Genomic DNA, 17,603 nt, shown 5'->3' on the forward strand with positions numbered 1-17,603 from the left:
TTTACGGTAATCTGTAATTCCGCTAATGTATCCACTAGATGGCTTTTACACAATTTATAAAAAACTGAAGCAAAAACGAATTGTATTAATTTTAAACGTGTATGTTTTGATAATTTACAAAAAAGCATGTATTTTAGCTTTTTGTATTTTTGAAGAAACCTACCAATTTAAGAGATCATAAAAAGAGAACAAATAAAGATAGGATGAAAGGTTTTTCCCATTTTGTTTGTTTGTTTGAAAGCAGAGGGTCTGTTCTTTCATTTGATATATTTATATGTTTATATATTTTTAGAAGAAATTTTTCCTGGAAGGCATTTTGTGAAACTTGTGAAAATCACAAAAAATGCTTGTGGACAATTTAAAAAAAAAAGGCTGTCAGGGAATGAGTTAAGCATAATTAGCATAAGACTATGCTTGTTATTGCACTCAATGACTGTCAGTCAATAAATGAAGAGTTTCGTTGCAAAACGAGATAACCACCGTTTTTTTTAATTGTTCAGAAATCTAGTTTTTTTGGTTGTGCATTCCAATTATTTTCAATGCAACTGCAGTTGGTTTGTTTTGATTTAAACCTTCATAACTTAAAAAATACAGCTAAGTAGCACCATAAAACAAAATAATAACATAATAATAAACATGTTTTGACAAAAATGTTAAAAAATGGATTTATCTCATTTTGCAACGAAACTCTTCAAATATCAAATGATAAAAAATATAGACAACAGCAGTCAAGATCTTTTGTTTCTGTCTTTTAACATCACTACTCTAAACCTAAACTACATTCAATCAATTTAGTTTTCTGATTCCATTTTATTAAATAATAATATTAAACACATTTAATCCAGTGAACTCATTTTTTACACGCTCTTATTTACTCTACACTCTTAAAAGAAATGGTTCTATCACCTGCTTTATATATGGAACCCCAAATGGTTCTTTAAATCAAAGTAAGATGATTCTATTTAGAACCATTAAAGGTTCTTTATTATTATGAGTAATTTATAAATTAAATTATAATTAAAATAATAACCAATCTAGTAAATGTAAAAAGTTTATTATTTATTAATTGTATTAAACAGAAATACCAATTTATAAAAATCACTTACAATCATATCTCTTTATTCTGTATTAGACAGATAAAGTATGACAACTAGGCAGGCGACACACAAGAACTAACAAGACTTATAATAATTGATGTGGAGCTGTATGCCGCCCTATTGGATGTAATTTATCTATAAACTATCTATACATAGTCAAATTATAACAACTCTGGGTAAATATTTATCATTTTCTCTCACTAACATCAGAAGATAAGTATTAACGTAACATCAGGTGTCTGTAACATGTATAAACAAATAATGCATTTAAAAACAACATGAGAGTAGCAGTGTTGCGCACAAATGAAACCTTTGCAGTCTACTGAATTTAGGGGCGGGCACACCAAAGCTTTTATGCTCGTGGCCGACGCATGTTTTCAATTGTTTCTAATGGAAGCTTCGCATTTTTCAAGTACGCCAGCATCTAAGCAGTCCGCGCTCGACATGGGGCGTCAAGAGTTGAAAGAGATTCAACTTTGGTTGAAAAGCTTCGCTCATCAATGTCAGTTCTCACACAGTCGTCCAATCACAATGGAGGAGGGGCGGGACAAGCATCACAACATCCAACTGGCTCACAGCTCAAGTATCAAAGCTACCAAAGCGCTCAGCTGAAGAAAGCTGGCGTACAAAATAAAGAAAGTGCCTGTTTATTCACCAAAAAGGCAAACTACACTGTATTAGAAAGTGTAAGTTTCATGCTTATATACAAATTTGCATAAAAAAGCTCACAGGAAATAAATCGTATACTGACTAGATATTAATAGCATATTTGTTGACTCTCTCTTTTTGAAGACCACCGCCGTCACTCACCCTTTTGACACAAAAAGGTTTGTGCATAAGTTGTGTAATGATACTCTTTAGTTTACACTTCAGTCACAAAACTTGAATTATACCATTTTATTAAAATAGGTTCTTTGTCATCCAAGGGTTCTACATAGAACTATTTTTTGGTAAAAGGTTCTATTGGTCAAGTATAGAACCCCATGTTTCTACATGAAACCTCAAGGAACCTTTTTTTAAGAGTTTAAATTAAACAAATGTAACAAATCCAACAGCACCAATAGTTACAAGTAGAGGAAGAAGAGCTGTTGAGAATTTATTGAACTGCTTTCAATCTCTCTCTATTTCTCTTTCTTTGTTCTGATCATAATAGTCTCACACATAAAATAGTAATTCAGGACTTTATTTACTGTAAGTCTCAGGAGCTATTCTTCTCTCTTCAGTCTGGATTGGTGCTTTATTGGAGATGAAGGTTTTGTTGCTTTGGCTTCAGCTCTGAGATCAAACCCATCACACCTGACTGAACTCAGTCTGAACCATAATAATCCAGGAGATTCAGGAGTGAAGCTGATCTTTGATGTACTAAAGGATCAACCCTGTAAACTACAAAAACTACTGTGAGTATTACTGTATTTATAGTTGTAATCATATTTCTAAAAGAAGCAAGAAAATATAAAATGTTTAAGACAAATGTGAACAAATAACCCATGAAACAGAACGTCAAACTTGAACAGGAGAACCGAGACGAAAGTAACGCGGGATAAAAATAACAAAGCGATTTTGTCAAATCCCTGACCACATCTGCATTTCAAACTATGAAAGCATCTTTAGCACGCAACCCTTGACAGAGCTGACAAATATTGCGTTATTTTGTCACATGTAGATTTTGCATGTGTAGATCCTGAAAGCTGTTTTAAAAGCATTTTTTAAGGGGTAATTTTTTCTTATAGCATGTTATGTTTTTTGTTTTATGTGTTACAGTGCTGATCAATCTACAGGATATTTAGTGCTCTAACACATCCTGAAGTTTGCCTTCTCAGAGTTTTTTAAAATGAAAGTAAATCGGGTTAAAATGTCAGGAGTTTCCGACATTTAAAAGTAACACTTGTCACTCGCTGCTAATACTGTTGCATTATTTTGAAATTTATATTATTGTAATTTGATTTAATTTTATTGTCTTCAAACTGTTGAAATTTTTTATTTTCAATAATTAAAGTTTGTACTGTCAGGTTGCTTTTGAAACATTTGATGAAGCTGAAATTTAAAATGAGAATGTAATTTTTTTATTATTTTTTGCAAAGAAATAAGGGTACAAATATGTTTGCAGTTACATATAGTCAAAAAGACAAAAATCTATATTGCTTTATTGTGTTACTTTTGACCCACTTGTGAGTTACTTTCGTCCCAGCTGACAGGGTCAAAAGTAACAATTCGCTACTTATGTTCAAAGTGAAATTATACTGAAGTCGTTTTGCATTTGTTCAAAAGTCCACCTGGTATTGATAGACCATACTTGTGAGTTATTGACCACAGCAAAAATATATTTCTGTCTAAAACATTAGCTTTTAAAATTAAGTTTTTCTAAAAAATGGTAAATTCACTCCTGCTCTCCCCTACATTCTGTTCAACTGATCAGATACACATGGAACACTGGGGTATTTATACAAAATACTTGATTCTGATTGGACAGTTAGGTCACATTTCAAAGTCTGTTATGCCATGATAACAACATAACACACCGCTCACCTGAGGCGACATTAATTATATGTTTCACTTCACTGGTCTGAATTTGTCAAAAAATGAATTACTAAAATATTTTAGATGAATGTTTTGTGATCAATAATTTACTTATGTTGTGTAATAAGCTGGACAATTTACAGTAGACATCCCGATGGTTGATATCGTAACATTAATTTATTCAGGGTGAAAAAAAAATGTCTTCATGTCAGAGTCCTGATCATCACGTCAGGATTTATTTTGAGATAAAACTAATTTACTAATAGCTGTGCTTTATCCTTTACTTAATCAAAGGTAACTATGCACACATGGGGCCCTATCATACACCGGACACAATGCAGTGCAAAATGCGTCGCAAGTGTTTATGCTAGTTTCAGCCCAGTGCAGTTGTCATTTTCATGTTCAGCATCATGTTGTTTAAATAGCAAATACATATGCACTCATTTTTGCGCCCATGGGCGTTCTGGTCTGAAAACAAGGTTTGTTCAGGCGCATTGTTGGTGCAGTGGTTTTTTAGGCAACTAAAATAGACCTATATTGCCCTACAAAGGCTAAGTGCAGTAACTACACAAACACTGAAACCGAGAAAAATGCCCTTAAAGTTTTTTACACCAGCCAGTCAAACATGTTACTGCAATTTTGGCACACAGGTTTTTTCTGAAATGGGACAAAATTGAACCAGGAAACTTTGTCACAAGACACATCAGATCTCACAAAGCCCATTTCAACCCTTTAACTAAATTTTGACCAAATGCGTAGTTACTGCGCTTTGGCTTAGTAGGGCAGTGTAAAACACAATTTTTTTTAAGAGGTGGTCTCGGTATGCTTTTTAAATTAACTCTAGAGCGGTTTGTTTGTGGTCATAACATGATCCTTCTTACATTGTTTTTACATTTATCAGGTTAGTGAGTCTATCTTCTACTTATTCTTTAAAATATATAAAGATGTCTAAAGCTGTTAGAGTGTCAAGTGAACTGGTTATGTTCTGTGATAGGGTATACGTCATATACCCCTGCACGCAAAGATAAGCAGGTGACGTGAAAAAGCAGATTCACGTGTGGAAGTTGTGTTGTTGAAATAAAGTTGAGTAAAAGACGATTGCCTGTCTCCTTAAATAACTAAAGATAGCAACACTTCACATAGAGTCTGTTGTTATTGTGTTAGTGTTCATTATGTTCAATCATCATTGTTTTCATTGTCATTATTGTTAAATAATAATGTGTTTAATTCATTAGTGTCATTACCCTCACCTGCTTCCCAATGTATATATTCCCCCCATGTTCCGCAATCGTTGTCGGTTCTTGTTCTATGTTGGTGTGTTTATCATCCTCGTCATCATTAAAGTCTCCAGTGTGTTTTGTAAAACTGTGTTTGTCATCTTTGCATAAACATGACAAAAGCTGCAGGCTACACGTTAAGCAGCTCTTTAAGCCTTCTAGCATCTCATACTCAAGTCCAAGACACTCAATAATAATCTTTTACATTTTAATCTTTGAATTTTTATATTTAAAAATGTTTGTTTGCTGTTCATGTGTAATAAGCAAATGCATATTGTCGTCTCGTTTATAGGCGCATATTCCTAAAACGCTCTTTAATCACAAAACAGTATTGTGCCATTGATGTATGGCAGTCTATTTTAGTTGCCTCAAAATAGCAATGTGCCTGAACACCCCTCGTTTTAAGACTAGCATGCCCATGGGTGCACAAATGCATTTGCTATTTGGACAGCGTGGTGCTGGAAAAAGTGGTAATTGCGCTGTGCTGGGGCTGGCAATGGGCACTTGCGTTGCACTTTGTGCTGCATTGGGCTGTGTGTGTGATAGGGCCCCAAGAGTTTAATTCACAAATCTGTAATATTTACACTCCAGAATTATTGCTAAATTTCTTATGTTTGTGTTGTATTTCTTAAGATTGAGCTGTTATCATTCATGTGAATGTTTTAATTAATGTTTTATATGTTAGGCTGTATGACTACATATGACTATATTATCACTCTACATTAATTTACACTTGTTTTCTTTATATCTGACTGTGAGTGATACTAAAAGTTGTACACACTGTTATTTTGTTATTTCTCTCTCAGTCTGAAGGACTGTAAAATGACAGAGAGAAGTTGTTCATCACTGAGCTCAGTTCTCAGCTCAAACTCCTCAAGTCTGACAGAACTGAACCTTAGTGGAAATGAACTGCAGGATTCAGGAGTGAAGCTTCTCTCTGATGGACTGAAGAATACAAACTGTAAACTCAAGATATTAAAGTAAGAAAATCCTTAAACCAGTAAGATTAAACGTGTGAGTGTGTGTGTGCGTACCTGGTAATTATCATGTTTAAAGGAACGTCTCAGGTTACGTATGTAACCCTAGTTCCCTGAGAAGGGAACGAGACGCTGCGTCGCCATAGCAACGCTTTGGGGAACGCCTCGGCGTGACTAATCTGAAGCACGTGTAAAACATAAACAATGATGAGATAATTGTATACTGACCGTGATGCCGTGCGGACCAGGGGTATAAGAAGGCATCCTACACAAACACACTCGCTACCCAGTGCCGAAGCAAGTGCCTGCAGGGATGCAGGGAGTATGGCATGGAGACGCAGCGTCTCGTTCCCTTCTCAGGGAACTAGGGTTACATACGTAACCTGAGACGTTCCCTTTCGAGGAACTCGAGCTGCGTCGCCATAGCAACGCTTTGGGGAACGAGATGCCCACGCTTCCATACTACCAAATGCCTGCAGCGTGTATAACTGAACACAGTCAAGGCAAAAGAACCTGGGACCCTAAAGAGGAGTCTAGGTCTAAATCATAAAATCTGACGAAGGTGAGCGGCGAAGACCAACCGGCCGCATCACATACGTCCTGGAGTGAAGCGCCTGACCCTAAGGCCTTAGAGGCAGCCATACCCCGGGTAGAGTGGGCCCTCACAGCGACGGGTGAGGGTATACCCTGATGTTCATAAGCCAGTGAGATAGCATTTACTATCCATCTGCTCAGAGTCTTCTTGGTCACCGGTAAACCTTTTCTGGGTGAACCAAAGCACACAAATAACTGCTCGGACTCCTCCACTGAGCAGTCATGTGAACATATGTATCCAGTGCTCGCACAGGACACACCAAATTCAGCTTTTCCTGGTCCGCACTCCTGAATGGGGGAGGACAAAGGGCCTGCCTCGGCCCATTGTTCAGCACCTTAGGAACAAAACCTGGCTTTGGGTGTAGAAAAGCCTTAGCCATCCCTGGTGCAAACTCAGACCTGCAGGGGATACTGACAGGGCCTGAAGGTCCCCCACTCGCTTTAAAGAAGTAATAGCCAGAAGGAAGCCTTAAAGGCCAGAAACCTATCTGGCGAAGTCTCAAGAGGCTCGAACGGAGCCAACGAGAGCCCTTACAGCACGACCGCTAGGTCCCAAGTGGGCACCCTGGAGCGACTAACAGGTCGCAACCTACGAGTCCCACGAAGAAAGCGAGCCACTAATGGGTGTCTACCCACTGACGAGCCTTCCACAAGAGTATGGTAGGCAGAAACTGCTGCCGTTAAACCTTAATGGTGGAAGGAGTAAACTCATCAGAGAAACGCTCCTGCAGAAACCTCAGAACTACGTTGACAGGCAGTTATAACTGGGTCTGTCAGATGAGCTGAACACCAAGAGGTGAACATTTCCCACTTAAGGGAATAAAGTTGCCCCGTGGAGGGATAAACACAACCACGGGGGAAAGCATACAGACGTAGCCTCGGCCATGCCTGTACCATGGAAAACCACAGTGGGCAAAGTGTGGTGTCCTGGGATGCAAACAGATCTACCTCTGCGCATCCAAATCTTTTCCAGATGTGGTTCACCACATCTAGATGAAGTCTCCACTCCCACCGGAGATGTATGTTGTCTCGAAGGGGCATCTGCCACATTCAGGTGGCCTGGTATGTAGACTGCCCTCAGAGAGTCCAGAAGTGTATGGTAGGCAGAAACTGCTGCCACCTATATCTTAAAGGTGGAGTAAAGATATGGTCTCCACAACCTCAGTTGGTAGCATGACATTCTTCCAAAGGAGTATGGTAGGCAGAGACTGCTGCCACCTAAACCTTAGTGTGGAAGGAGTCAACCCAGCAGAGAATTGCTCCTGCAGAAACCTCAGTACTACGTCAAGGGGCAGTTGACTGGGTCTGTCAGGTGAGCTGAACACCGAAAGGTGAATATTCTCTACTGAAGGGCATAAGCTTCCTCGTTAAGGGAGCTCTGAAGTTATCATCTGGTTCCCACAACCTCATTCGGGAGCATGAGGTCCTTCCAAAGGAGCATGGTAAGCAGAGACTGCTGCCACCTAGACCTTAAGGGTGGAAGGAGTTAAGCCAGCAGAGAATTGCTGCTGCAGAAACCTCAGTACTACATAAACAAGGCAGTTGACTGGGTTTGTAAGGGGAGTTAAACACCAATAGGTGAAATATTCTCCACTTAAGGGCATAAAGCTCTCTCGAGGGGTTGTCCAGACGAGGTATGACATCCTTCCAAAGGAGTATGGTAGGCAGAAACTGCTGCCACCTAAGCCTTAAGAGTGGAAGGAATTAAGCCAGCAGAGAATTGCTCCTGCAGAAACCTCAGCACCACATAAACAGGGCAGTTAACTGGGTCTGTCAGGTGAGCTGAACACCATGAGGTGAAGTTTCTCCATGTAGTGCCTAAGCTCCTGAGGGAGCTCTGGAGTAATCATATGGTCTCCACAACCTCAGTTGGGAGCATGACATCCTTCCAAAGGAGTATGGTGGGCAGAGACTGCTGCCACCTAAACCTTAAGAGTGGAAGGAGTTAAGCCAGCAGAGAATTGCTCCTACAGAAATCTCAGCACCACATAAACAGGGCGGTTAACTGGGTTTGTCAGGAGTAAAGTATGGTCTCCACAACCTCAGTTGAGAGACCTGAGCCTATGAGCCTGGCCCCCTCAGAGGCCTGGGATCTAAACTGTCGTCAACGAGCACAGTTTGTCCAGAGACCACAATGTCATTATCCCAAAATCAATAATGTAGTGATTTTGGCCCTCTCAGCTTTCCATACTGTACTCCAACCTGTGGGGAGTGCGTCGGGTCAGCGTCACACGCCAGTAGCGCGCACCCAAAAACAGGCCTTCGGATGGAAACCAAGGTCTTCTCCACACCACCAGAGCACGCAGGCAACAATGCGTGACTTTGATTGCAGACCTCCTTAGAAATTTATTTAAGAAACCACCAATGTGATGCCTGTCTAGACAAACACATGATGGCTCCTCAGGTCTAGAAGGAAATGGGACTCCAACCCATACCATCATCATTTCCAAGGCAATTTCAGTGCCATAGCCGATGATGAGTTTCAGCGATTTTTGACCCTTTTGGCTTTCCATAATCGCAACAACCTGTAAGGGATGTGTCTGTTCTCAGCGTAACACGCCAGCAGCGCACACCCAAAACAGTCCTAGGATAGAAACCAAGGTTTCCTCCACACCACCAGAGCACGCAGACAACGATGCGTGACTTTGATTGCAGACCGCCTTAGAGATTTATTTAAGAAACCACCGATGTGATGTCTGTCTAGACAAACACATGATGGCTGCTCCGGTCTAGAAGGAAATGGGAGTCCAACCCATACCATCATCATTTCCAAGGCAATTTCAGTGCCATAGCCGATGATGAGTTTCAGCGATTTTTGACCCTTTTGGCTTTCCATAATCGCAACAACCTGTGAGGGATGCGTCTGTTGTCAGCGTCACACATCGACAACGCGCACCCAACACAGGACCTTGGGACAGAAGCCATGGCTTTCTTCCTGTTACCAAAGCACGCAAACAACGGTGCGTGACTTTGATCATGCGAGACGGGTTTCCCCTCAGGAAAAACCCTCCCGTGTTGAATGGAGGCATAAGCTCTAATGTAAGGAATCAGTCCTCGGATCTGATTGCATCACAATCGGTTTCAGTAACAGCATAGCACTGAGCCGCATCACTGAACGATTCCCCTCCTTTTGGAACAATAAAGTAAAGGCTGTAAGCTGTCATTTCTCATGTGGAGGTTCTACAGCCTCCTGCACAAGAATGTAGCCATGCTCCACTACTGGAGCCAGCTGTATGCAGATGAAGGTTAATGGCGGCTGCCTGTCGTACTACGCACCGAAAGGGAAGCAGGCACCATGAATGAGGTGTGAGCTGCTTTGCTTTAATGAGAAAGTGAGTGCCACGAACGAAGACGTCACCCGCCTCAGCAGATGAGGGTCTCGAATCGTAACACACAAAATCATTATCTGACTTATGGCGCACAGCGGCCGATCAGGAGAATAAATGCTGTGCACAGCTGTACAAGCAACACACAGCATAGACACAAATTCACTGTTTGACTCTTCGAACAATGACAAACAGCTCATGCAGGCTGTGACAGGCAGATACACATACATAGTCTACACATACAGGTGTAAAAAACGTATGTATATATAATACCTCCGTACTGTAAAAAGAGGAGGCTTCACGTGGAAACTGCACATTTAGCCTTAAACAGTAGGCGGATTATGAAGAGGATCCATCGGAGACAGACAGCTGAAAATATATGGCTCTCACGCAGGGCGCCTTCCCGATCCGGCGAGAGAGAGAGACTTCACGTGCAGGCGGAGATACCGCCGCCTGCACGAAATCATATGGCGACTCCCAGGAACGCAACCGCCGCTGAAAAGCGGGATCGCAACCGCGAGCCCAAGCTTCCTAGAGAGTGAGAGACAGATGTCACGGGTGTAGGCGGGGATACCGCCGCCTGCACGCACGAGTGCAGTCACCGCTCTGCCTCGACAGAAGCGGGACCGGTTCCGCGAGCCTGAGATATCCTTCTCCAAACGCGAAGCTGGAGCGCAACACGTGCACGGGAATGAACACAGTGCACACAGCCAATATCCTCAAAAGCCAACTGTGCGTGCTGCGCTCGAAGACACATATACATGTGTATCCTTGTCTGTGATATCGCGCTGACAGGGAGATACACATACTTGAACTTCTTGAACATACTTCAGATTTATGCAAACATACACGTAGTCACTTGCTGAGGCACTAAAAGCGAGTGTGTTTGTGTAGGATGCCTTCTTATACCCCTGGTCCGCACGGCATCACGGTCAGTATACAATTATCTCATCATTGTTTATGTTTTACACGTGCTTCAGATTAGTCACGCCGAGGCGCCCCCCAAAGCGCCGCCACGGCGACGCAGCTCGAGCTCCTCGAAAGGGAACAGTATGTAGGATTGTGGCCAAAACTGGTATTGCAATCACAAAACTTGTGGCTAAAACTGGCACTGCAATCACACAACTGGTGGCCAATACACAAAATGACAACATAAACATCAGTTGAGGGCTGCAACTCCACTTTTTAAATGACAATATCCTGGCCAGAACACTTTTTTTTTTTATTTTCTTTTTTTTTATTGTGCTTTAAACAAGAATACAACAACTCGTAGAGGTAACAGCATAAAAAACTCAAAGACAAACAACAACAGGGGATACACAATAATTGCAAGGAGTGGAAAAAAAAAGTTATAATACATACATACAATTTTAGAGGACAAGAAATTTAGATATGTTTGTGGACAATTTCAAAGCATGACAGTTCTTCAGTAGTTTCAGTGAAGAGTGAAATAGTTTAAATTCACTCATAAAGTGTTGAAAACATGGGTGAGAATTTCTCCATTTGCAACAATGGATATGATATTTACCAAAAAGAAGAACAATGTTTACAATGTCTGATAATGGATTCTTTAAACCATCAACGTAATATAAAATGTGGTGTATGTTAAACACAGGGATGTTTGGCATTTTTGAAGTCAGCCAATTTCTGACATCATTCCAAAACTGGTTTGAAATGGGACAGGTAAAAAACAAATGATCCAAAGATTCATCAGAAAAATCACAAAAAACACATCCCGCCTTGTCAAATTTAAAACGCTTATGAAGAAAAGTGGAGACTGGGTAGATCTTGTGACAAATTTTAAAGTGTGTTTCTTTGACCTTAGGTGGAATTGGCCATTTAACATACTTAGAAAAAGACTTTTTCAACAGATCCACAAACTCTAGAGATACACAGTTCCTTTTATAGTCGTGATACAACTTGGATTTAAAAACATCTGTGGCAGCCTTATTATTAAATTCTTTTCCAAGTAATTTGTAAGGTCCAACTAATAAATTTGGTAATACAGGAGTAACAACGGAATAAGTCAATGTACTACGTATTAGGTGGACCAAAGGTAAAGGAATAGCTTTACAAATTCTTAGATACTCTCTCGGAGTACAAGTTAAATTAAAGCGTAACACAAAATTATCATATGACAGAAAAACACCATTATCATCCATTAAGTCAGAAACAAAAACAATTCCTTTGTCAAACCAATCAGCATTGAATACTGATTTTCTGCTTATCAAAATTGCTCTATTATTCCACAGAACTGAATTGTGTGGAGTAAAATTGTGAGAAAAGATCATTTTCCAAAACAATAAAATTTGACCATGAAATTTAGACAAGGCAATTGGAATCTTATTAATCTCAAAGTCACATTTTAACAAAAAATCCAGCCCTCCAATCTTACCAAACACCGCCCTGGGTATATGAAACCACATAGAGTTCGAACAAGCAAAAAAAGTCCTTAACCAATTAATTCTGAATGATCCTAACAAGGCTTCAAAGTCCAAGGCTTTTAAACCACCATTCTTATAATCTTTGACTAATTGGGCTCTTTTTAAGTAATGTGTTTTATTCCTCCATACAAATTGAAATAATACTGAGTTGACTTTCTTAATATTATTATTTGAAATGAACAGGGAGTGACAGGGATATATTAGTTTTGACATACCTTCAGCTTTAGATAAAATAATTCTTCCAAATACTGTGAGATCTCTAATAAGCCAGTGACTGAGAGATTTTTTCATATCAGCGACACGTTTCTCAAAGTTGACCTCCTCAATTTTACGGACATCCTTAGATATTGTTAAACCCAGATATTTAACCTCATTTTGTACATTTATTGAGGCAATAGACTTCTCAGAACAGGAGTGAATAGGCAACAAGACACATTTTTTAATATTGAGAGACAAACCAGAGGCATCCGAAAAACTCTTAATTAATTTTAGTGCAATATCAACCATACCTTTATCCTTTAAAAAAATTGCAGTATCATCTGCGAATTGGCTGATCTTGAATTCCCTATCAAAGATTTTAATGCCTTGCAAATCAACGTTATTGAAAATAGCCAAAGTGAGCATTTGAGTTGTTAAAATAAATAATTTTGGAGATATGGGGCATCCTTGCCGAATCCCTCTAGACACCATGAAGCTAGGAGTTATTATCCCCAAAACCCAATCTTTTAATTGTTTCAACAATAAAACCATGCTCTAAAGAGTCAAAAGCCTTATAAAAGTCAAGGAATAAAATTAGACTTTCTTTCTCTATTGCATGACTGTAGTCCAACATATCAAAAATCAGTCTAGTATGAAAATGAATATTCCTTCCCTTCATAAAGGCAGATTGACATTCAGAAATGACATCAGACAAGCCATTATCAAGTCGAATGGCATAAACAAAGGCTAATAATTTGTAGTCCGTCCCCAACAAACTTATTGGTCTCCAATTGTCAATAGAAAGCAAATCTTTGTCAGTCTTTGGGATCAATGTAATTAAACCACGCTTCATTGTGGGAGAGAGATTCAATTTTAAAATACATTCACAAAGGGCTTCAAATAAAAGCAATCGTATATCCTTCCAAAAGAAAACATAAAAATCAACTGTTAAACCATCTAAGCCAGGTGATTTACCCTTGGCCATTTTTATAATTGCTTTATCTAACTCCTCAATTTTTAAATCCTCCTCCATAGTGAGCTTAAAGTCATCCTTAATTAAGTCTATACATCCTTGAATTTTTTGAAAAAAGGATTCACAGCTTGCCTCAGAGTATTTTGAACAATACAAATTATTATAAAAATCTCTTACTTCCTTGTTTATTAAACTTAAATCTTCAGTTACCATACCATTAATGCTCAATTTGGATATCTTCTTTTTGGTTTGCCTATGTTTCTCAAGATTAAAAAAGTAGGAAGAATTCTTTTCACCCTCCTCTATCCATCGAGCCCTAGACCTAATGAAGGCACCATTGGCTTTATCTAGAAATAAAGAATCTAATTGAGTTTTTAAATCTATTAGTTGGGCTTTCTCCTCATCAGATAGCATGGCTTTAGAGGATAATCTATTAATATTTGTAACAATTATATTTTGTTTGATCCGCTTATGATGAGCAGAAAGTTTTCCCCTACGAATCGCTACCTCCCTAACCTTAAATTTAAACCACTCCCATTTATTAAGATAAGAAGAATCTAAAGACATTACCTCATTAAGAAGAATTTTAACTTCTTCACAAAAATCTTTATTAGCTAATAGACTATTATTAAATTTCCACACTGAGTTTTGAGGTCGCTTGTTGTTATTTATGATAAGAGATAACGTCACTGAGCAGTGATCAGTTAAGGGGGCTGAAGAGATCTCACATTTTGAAATGTTATCAATCCATTTAAAGGGAATAAGCCAGTAGTCCAATCTGGAGCACTGACCATTGTTAGATGCATTGAACCATGTGTACTTTCTGACTCCAGGATTCTTAAGTCTCCAGCAATCAGTCAAATTTAAATTTGAAACCAAATTGTTGAAAATATCATCAAGGGTGTGAAGGCGCCCTCCAGAGGAAGGACGGTCAATTGCATTATCAGGAACCAAATTAAAATCACCCCCTACAATAACTTCCTCTGTTAAATATGTCAACTTCCATTGTTTAATCTGAACACAAAGATCAGCATAAAATAATTTGTTAAGGGCTTTAGAATTGTAACCATATACACAGATTAGGATAAATTTAACATTGTCAATCTCAACAGTCACCATTATCCAATGACCATTCGGATCACTTTTATGATCAATGATTACGCCTTGAAACCTATGAAACAGAATCATTACCCCAGCTGAATGAGAAGTGCCATGACTGAAATAGGCAAAGTCTCCCCACTGAAGTTTCCAAAAACGTGTGTCCTCACATTCAGAATGAGTTTCTTGCAAAAAAAAAACAGTTCGCCTTCTGCTCCTTGCAATAAAGAAAAATTGCCTTGCGTTTAGCATTATTTTTCAAACCCCTTGCATTTAACGATAACAAGGATAACATAAAAAGAAAAATTAGATATGTGCAAAGTCAAATATAAAATTAACCGAGCATGAGCAGGAATGAGAAATCATACTAGCCACAAAAAGACCAGTACTAGTTTGTAATAGCCATATAACAGGTACAAACCAACCTCAGAACAGTATCCATAATGGAAACAAGCAGAAAAAAAGAAACTCAGTCTGGGTCCACCCTCTTGTTATCAATCAGCGCATAGCCTTCCTTAAGATACGCACGCTTTCCTCTCCGACGGGCCTCTTGAACCAATGGCCATAATTTAGCACGGGCCAATCTGTCATCCTTGGAGAAGTCTTCCTTAAAACTAATGTGAAGATCTTTGCAAAATCTAGCATCCTTAGATTTTCTCCAAACTTCATCACGCAAAGTGCGCATTCCAAATTGAATAATGACAGCTCTGGGTCCGTTATTTGAGGTTGCGGAACTTTCTCTCTTGCCGAGCCTGTGCACGGTATCCACGGTATCACGTAGCCTCTCTACAGAAATGGGGATAATTCGGGTCAAAATCCCAATGACCGTCTCACGGACATTCTCGTCGTCCTTCTCAGGCAAGCCAATCAGCCTAAGGTTCCATCTCCTCTTGTAACGAGAGTGTTCCTCGCACGCGCTCTTCAGAGTAGCATTCTCTTTTTTAAGATGCATCACTTGCGATTGCAGATCAGATATGTCTTTCTTGTTCTTGTCGATGGCTACCGAATTAGCCCCAATCATCTTTTCAAAGCGTAAAAAGCGCTGAGTTTGGTCGTCAACTTTCTGAGTTAGCACGTGAACCGCCTGAAGAATTGCGTTAACCGTGTCTTCTTTAGCAAGATCATCAGAAACTATGTCATCTTTAGCATGGTCATCTTGCGTCTTGCATCTTTTAGATTTTTTTTTGTTTTTTATCGGCGTGTGGTCCCAGTTAACTTTGTTGTCTTTTACTAATGCCATGTCAACATTACCATTAGCATTAGCCTGTTCCACTTCAAACTCCACGATCACATCTTCATCACACGCTTCATTGAGAGCATTCAAATCGTAAGCATGGTCCGACAACATTATTAATAGATAAAAAGAGGCTATTACAAAACAAACAAGATTAAATACATGGCTATTTATAAGTTTGAATCGGAGCCTGCTGAAAACACAACCTCTCACTCCGCCATCTTAGGACCTCCCTCTGGCCCGAACACTGTTGTCAGTGATATAAGTATTTGAAATGAAAATGATTTCTTAATGTCTAGTGACATATCAGGGACATTTTATGATTAATTCATAAAAATGTCTTACATACTGTTCCTTTAAGGTAGCAATACCAGTGTTTTTGTGACCTTGTGGGGACATTTTGATGTCCCCATGAGGAAACAAGCTTATAAATCAAACAGAATGATGTTTATTAAAAATGTGAAGTAGCAGAAAGTTTTCTGTGATGGTTGGGGTTAGGGAATGGGGTAGGTTAGGGGAATAGAATATACAGTTTGTAGAGTATAAAATGCATTACGTCTATGGAATGTCCCCCACAAAACATGGAAGCCAGAATGTGTGTGTGTGTGTGCGTGCGTGTTTGTGTGTGTGAAATCACCTTCATCGAATTAACTAATTTTGTTTAGTTTAATTTATTAAGCCACAAAATAATTTCTTACAGACAGAGTTGCGGGACGTACAGAGATGAAAAGGCTATATATGGATATGGTGAACAAGCTAAATTCCCAAAAAGTCGGTGTGTTCCTTTTAGGATGAATCTACGCAAAGTTTTATACATAAGGCCCCTGGGCTGCATTCCCAAGAGCATTGTTAGCTAACTATTGTTGTTGTTACCATTAAACTCCATTGGTAAGAACATGCAACTATAGTTGTTTTCGGGAAACACACCCCTGATCATTTATTCGTCTCATACTGAAAAAATCTGAATTTAGGCACAAATATTTATTTATTTATAATTCAATGTACTTGTGTTACAAAGGTGTTACAAATCCAACACCAGCTTTTTTTATTATAAAGCAAATGAATGAGGTTTCAGAATCTCTCTCTCTCTCTCTCTCTCTCTCTCTCTCTCTCTCTCTCAGTTTTTTTTATGTATATGTTCTTATCATAATAGTCTCACACATATGATTATAATTCATGATTTAATTTACTGTACGTGTCAGGAGTTTTTCTTCTCTCTTTAGTCTGGAGTCCTGCAGTATTAGAAAGGAAGGGTTTGTTGCTTTGGCCTCAGCTCTGAGATCAAACCCATCACACCTGACTGAACTTAATCTGTATTTAAATTATGTTGGAGATTCCAGGAAATTGATGTCTGATCTACTGAAGGATCCACACTGTAAACTAAAGACACTACAGTAAGTGATTTACTTACTGTTTGATTCATCATTTTATGGTATGCTTGAATGTTTTTAAATTCATCAGGTCTTCCACCCCCTTGGACCGAATATTGGATCATCACATTTATTAAAAACATCTATAAATAGAGGGGCAAAAAAAATAAAGAAAAAAAATATAGACATATTTGACAGCTTCGAACCTCATCTTTCTTACCAGTCTAATCAAGTTTACATTTATATTACATAAAAATTACATCATAAGGTCTGAATTTGTCTTCCCATAACCAATCCCCCATTTGTATAAAAAAATGCAAGAACTGCTACTTTCTGTAGCCTTTTCCTGGGTTAGTGACATCACATAGATACATATTTACACAAACCGTGCCCCAGAGAACATGCAACAAAGAGGACAAGGCCATGTTGGGCTGCATTTTATATTGTAGCAAGAATGTAAACAATGAACAGCAATGTTTGCTTCCGTTAGCCAGTCAG

The 17,603-nt window shown here is 39.0% G+C and overlaps 1 protein-coding gene across 4 annotated transcripts in view; it reads left to right on the forward strand.

Moving 5' to 3' along the window:
• The window catches only part of LOC129445783 (NLR family CARD domain-containing protein 3), a 79,798-nt gene that overhangs the window by 59,475 nt on the left and 2,720 nt on the right, over positions 1-17,603 (forward strand). For 3 of the 4 annotated variants that reach the window (XM_073873944.1, XM_073873946.1, XM_073873945.1), the window contains 3 exons: positions 2,321-2,494; positions 5,698-5,871; positions 16,959-17,129. In XM_073873944.1, the coding sequence (XP_073730045.1) occupies positions 2,321-2,494; positions 5,698-5,871; positions 16,959-17,129 (519 nt within the window). Of the gene's footprint in view, positions 1-2,320; positions 2,495-2,858; positions 3,016-5,697; positions 5,872-16,958; positions 17,130-17,603 lie in introns of those variants that run through there. The other variant, XM_073873947.1, reaches the window with a different exon arrangement.

Source organism: Misgurnus anguillicaudatus, chromosome 12 (assembly GCF_027580225.2).
Source record: "Misgurnus anguillicaudatus chromosome 12, ASM2758022v2, whole genome shotgun sequence".
Lineage (NCBI taxonomy): Eukaryota > Metazoa > Chordata > Actinopteri > Cypriniformes > Cobitidae > Misgurnus > Misgurnus anguillicaudatus.